A 5,450-nucleotide genomic window follows, 5' to 3' on the forward strand; every position below is an offset into this window, starting at 1 on the left:
CGTGACCCCCCTTTTGCGATATTTTAAATTTATTTAACTTTATTTACCCCCCTCTGAGGTTACTCTGCATATTTTCATATCATCTGCAGATAAGCAAACTTCCAGATAATGGCAATTTGCTCATGCTGGAATTTGGAATTTCAACAGCAGTCTCATTGTCTGTCGTTAATGGGAACCAGATGTCACATAACTGGGTCAGAACTAGCAGGACAGACAAGGCATAGGTAAACTAGTCCTCTAAGCCAGTGCTTTTGTTCCCACCCTCAGGGGTCCTATTGGCTGCTATGGGAACCGCCTTCCTGACTTTAGCCTGGAACTGCAGGAGATCTGCCACATATCTGTAGATGTGAGAGAGCTGGTTCTGTGTCTATAGTTAGGATGGCAACACCAAATGACCAGGCAGTGCTACAAACTATCTTCAACCCCACCACACCTTTTGGGGATGTTCCTGGACTGGATGATAATGAAGATCAGGTCCAGGATGATGGTGAGTGACTTTTTGTGTGTGTGTTGCAAAGGTATCTGAGAGAGAAACTGAACTTTTTGATACTGCATGTGTATCGGTCAAAGTCTGCTGGAATGATATGTTTTGCCCCATCCCCTGAAAGTTCAGTTAATTTACTAACTCTCTATGCATTGGGAGGAGTCGGGAGAAACTGGCTTATCCAACAGCAGCTCCCGCTGTTGTGTCCACCCTAAATCTTTCCCAGGATTATCTTCACCTTCCTGCCTTTTGCAGCCTGTCCTTTCTGTCCAGTTCTTTATGGAGTGTGGGGGATCTCTGTGCACTTCCTTAATGGGCAGAAGCTGTGGCTATCAATGCAGAAGCAGGAATAACTCTTCTTGGAAGGAGGGATGATCTTTTGTGTTTTTAAAGAAGAAAACGTTGCTTTCATAAGTTCCTTATCTGAAACATAATATGGGGTAAGGCACAGTAATTTCCTTCAAACTTGAATTCTCTTTAACCTTTGAAGAGTTAGATTGTGAGCATTATCTGGTTAGAGAGCTGGGGGTGGTCTTATCCCCATCATTACAAACAGCCTCTGGCATACCATCAATAGTGGGATTTCACTTTAAATTACCACCTCTATTCAAGCTTCGGTTCTCTGCAGAGGGGTAAATGGATCTGTGTTTCAGGTTCAGCTTGATTAACTCTCTAGTTTTTTTAGTGATCTTGTATAATTTGATCCTTGGAACAGATCAAGATTTTGATTCTGACCTGCTGGCTAATGCCAAAGAGCTGGAGCAACAGGGCGTGTTAGCAGCCGAGTCAGGAGATATTACAAGAGCCATTGAGAAGTTCAGCCTAGCCATCCAGACCTTGCCAGAGAGAGCATCCGGATACAATAACAGAGCACAGGCACTTCGCCTACAAGGGGATACAGCAGGTAAGTACGGTAGATGGATTCATTCACTATCTGGAAAGCGGGCTGGTGAGAACTGCTAGAGTTAGACAGTATCAAATTTTCTCTGTTGCTCATGACCTGCACACTGACCTGACTTTATCAGAGGATTCTGTCAAAGATGGCTTCCACAGCTGGCAATAAAGGGATGAGCATTAGCTACTGCAAGATTAAATAATCCATAGGAGTGGTTTTCAAACAATTTTCAGGATTCAGTGGAAGAAATGCACTTTTTCAACATGACCAAAAACAGACTTGAGTTTATATAGAGAGGGTAATAGCTGCTAACTTTAAGCATTTCAAGTAATAATCAGAGGATGGATGTTACTCCCATTTCAGGTCTGTTTTTCTCTCTCCTGGTCAGTACTAACCCTCACTTCACCCCTCCCCAGCCCCCACTGCTCACTTTCCTCACTCCCACTCCTCTCATTACTACTCTACACACATTCTGAAGTGTGCTATGCCACAGCCCTGCTCTAACTAGGAACCCTGCACCCTCTACTGCTGCCCTGCTTTGTGGCATCACTATGGGGTAGGAATGGAAATATCTCTCCTTGGGCCAGTACCTCAAATCGATCTGGCTGCTGTTCCAGTTGCTGATGCAAATGTTTGCTCCCCCCTCTTCTCCTTCCTCCAACCCTTGCAATGCAAACCAGCTGTCTGAACAAAGGGGTGTTCTGTATACCTGAAGCTGATGTTTGATTCAAGAAGATGGAGAGAGGGAGCGAAAGCATTCACATCAGTGGCAGGAGCAAATTGCCAGATTGGTTAGATGTGGCAGATCATGGAACAGGTGATAAACTAAGAGGGAATGAGAGGGGAGAGATCAGGATAAGGATTTAATGGAGTGTAGGAACTCGGAGATTAGTTGAAGAGAGGGGGGGAAGGGAACAGGGAAAGAATGGGACTCGGGGATTAAAAACTGTGAATTGGAGGAATTAGAGTAGTCTGGGAGAGTGGATAAATTGAAACTTGAGAGAGCTGGGACTTCAAGTTTGGCAGGGGAGGGGGAGGAGCAAGGGTAAAGAGCATATGCATCGTTATTGCCACTGATGCCACCCCAGTTTCAGCCATCAGATCTGGTCTGGGGTAACCCAAATCCCTGCCTGATATGACAGCTCACTGCCCTGGTTATATAGGGATTGATCCGATTCTTTCTCTTTCCCTGTACAGCTGCAATGTTGTCGGCAGCAGAAGCATTAATAAAAGGTTAACTCTTGCTGCTGCAGGGGCACGCTCACGATAAGAGCTGCAAAATCTCACAACTTTTTAGTGCAAGAATGGTGTCATGGCAGCTGGAGATGATGATCTATTAATTCTTCTGCCAATGAGGGAGGCTGCAGTGCAATGAAGGATCAGTTCACACAGGTCCAGGGGAAGTCTGTAATGGAGGACAGTGGTGTACAAGAAAGAAAAGAGGAGGCAAAACAAGAAAGAGAGGAAAAAGCATCCAGAGGGAGTGAAAGAAGAAAGAAAAGAGTGGGGGTGGAGAAAAGCAGGAGTGAAGCAGTGAAAAGAGAGATGGGAATGCTGGAGGAGAGAGGGAGGGAAGCACTTCTAGTGGGTTGGTCAGTGGATGAATAGAAGGGAGTGAGAATAGGGGAAGAGCATCTAGTGTGTGTGTGGGTAGTCTTTGGGAGGGGGGGAAGAAGCAAAGGGGACGGGGGTGAAAAGTTTGTAGTGGTTGGGAGGGAATGATGGGGGAAGCCTCTAGTAAGAGGAAAGGAGGGGAGGAATTAAGTGGGGAAAGGGATGGTGTGAAGGATCCAGGGACAGAGGGGCCTAGGAAGTAGTGAAAAGAGGATTATGGAAGAACAGAGAGATTATGGAAATGGGAGAAAAGAAGCAATGGAAAGCTAAATAGGGGGGTAAGAGAAAGAAGGGCCTAGATGTCAGGAAGGGTTGAGTCATAGGGAAGGAGCTGGGCCTAGGAATGAGAATCAGAGGAAGGTAGATGAGGGTTTGGTAGGGGATGAGAATAGAGGATAGAAATTAAGGATTATGAAGTGAATGAAAAAGGGGGGAATAGAATGAGAAAGGAAAGAGAACGGGATAATAGGCAGGCTGGGCAGAGTGTAAAAGTGGGAGATGGGAAGCTGGTAAGTAGGTGAAAAGTGAAAACGGGGAGACTAAGGACTGGAGGATGAGAGAAGGGGAAAACTGCCCAGAAAACAAAGGTAGAAAATAATTTTATATCTATCTATCTATCTATCTATCTATAAAAATTAGGAACAGGAGTGTATCAGCTTTGGCAAAAGTTCATCTCTCGTTTTGTATTTTGTAGCATATAGAAGGAAATGCATTAATTTAACCAATATTGCACTGCATATAGAGTCTGACTTACAAGAAGAGGGAAGTGGGAAGTTTTTATCTGTATGCTTGTTTCTAATCTGTGGTTCCTTATGTTGTATTGGGTGTGTGGGTCTGTCCCTGTTCTGCATGTGTGACTGAGGTGAAGGATTCTACTAGCACATAGTTCTTGTGTAGAAATCTGAACAGTCCAGCTTCCAGTAGTTAGGTGTATTAGTGCTGTAGAGCCTGGTGTAATATTTGCGGCGCTCTCGTTTCATAGGTAGCATTGCTGCAGTTTGTCCAGAGAGCAACTTCCTGCTTATGCCATTCCCAATTCCAAAATGGCGGCTGTGACTTCCTGCGATAGTCTTGGCTGCCATTTTCAGATGCAGTCAGCCGAGGCAGGAGCAGGATGCACCTTCCTCAAAGAGCCCACTAGATAGCCAGGGCTTTTAAAAGGTCCCTGAGCCTACAATGGGGAAGAGGGGGCAGAGTTAGTGGGCAGCCTGGGAATGGGTTTTCTGTTGGGGGGAGGGGAGAGGTTGGCTAGGGGAGATGGTCAGGGGTCAAGGCCACGGTTTCAGTTCTGGCTCTGACCAAAACCGAGTGGTGGATTTTGTACAGAACCAAAACCACTGCTTTTAGTTGGCCTCTAGCATAGGAGAAGGAAGGATCTGGGCATGAGTGATTAGGGGGTGGGGGAGATCTTCCTCTCCAGTAATTTTGGAAGTGGAATGTGGCTCTAGGAGATGTTAAAATGTGAGTTTGACCAATCTTGATGTGATATAAATTGTTCTATCTTGTTTGGTTTTCAGGTGCACTTCAGGATCTAAACAGAGCCCTTGACCTGAGTGGGGAGATGGGCCAAACAGCATGTCAGGCATTTGTCCAGCGGGGGCTCATCTACCGGCTGCAGGAGCAGGATGAAGCTGCTAGGAAAGACTTTACAAGGGGTGTGCAGCTGGGCAGCAACTTTGCCAAGCATCAGCTAGTGCTGATGAACCCATATGCAGCATTATGTAACAGAATGCTAACAAGCATGATCCTAAAGCTGAGAAACCCTGATGTGTAAACGCACCAAAGGGCCTGTCCTAGGATAACACAGAGCTGCCAAGTTTACCCATTCCAGGAGGGAGACTTTTTGGCCGGTCCAAACTTGCATCCTAAAGCAGTGTTGTATTTGTAGTCCATGATTCTATCCATTGAAATCAGTGCTGCAGGTCCCATAATGCACCATAATTAGGTTGGCAGAAATCCAGGACTGGGCAAAAAGGGCTTCCTCCTGCAGTGGGTAACTTGGCAGCTCTGAGAACGTCAGGTGATGTCTTTGGATTTCTCCAGTCTCTCAGATATGCATTCTGGCATTCTGAAACCAATCAATTATTATGCCGTCTATAGCAAGTTTCAGCTCCTGACATCATTCAGTAATCTAAAGTGTCTGTTTCCTGGTTTTGTTTTGTTTTTTTGCACAAAGAATAATAAAGATAGAATAAATGAATCTGCGCTTATTTTTTTCTTGTTTTGTTTTTGGCTCGTTTGTCCTTATGGCGTGTTGATGTTTTTTGCAGGACATAATGTGGGGGATCCTGTCAAGTTAATCGGACACATTTTCTGCTGATTATACCTCTGCCAAACAAGATAGTGTTGTATGCAGAAAGTTTGCTTAATAGAAGAAAATATTTTGGGAGGGGGGGAAGAGAGACACTTCTTGCACGAGCCTGCAGTTAGCCCTAATATAATGCTTCTTTGCAGGGC

At 45.2% G+C, this 5,450-nt stretch overlaps 1 protein-coding gene across 1 annotated transcript; it reads left to right on the forward strand.

Moving 5' to 3' along the window:
* Positions 1–318: 318 nt before the first annotated feature.
* TTC36 (tetratricopeptide repeat domain 36) lies at positions 319–5,203 on the forward strand. Its single transcript, XM_030221442.1, has 3 exons — positions 319–487; positions 1,200–1,388; positions 4,511–5,203. The coding sequence occupies exons 1-3, from the start codon at positions 379–381 to the stop codon at positions 4,765–4,767; spliced, it is 555 nt and encodes a 184-aa protein (XP_030077302.1). The 5' UTR covers positions 319–378; the 3' UTR covers positions 4,768–5,203.
* Positions 5,204–5,450: the final 247 nt, after the last annotated feature.

Source organism: Microcaecilia unicolor, chromosome 12 (genome assembly GCF_901765095.1).
Source record: "Microcaecilia unicolor chromosome 12, aMicUni1.1, whole genome shotgun sequence".
NCBI lineage: Eukaryota > Metazoa > Chordata > Amphibia > Gymnophiona > Siphonopidae > Microcaecilia > Microcaecilia unicolor.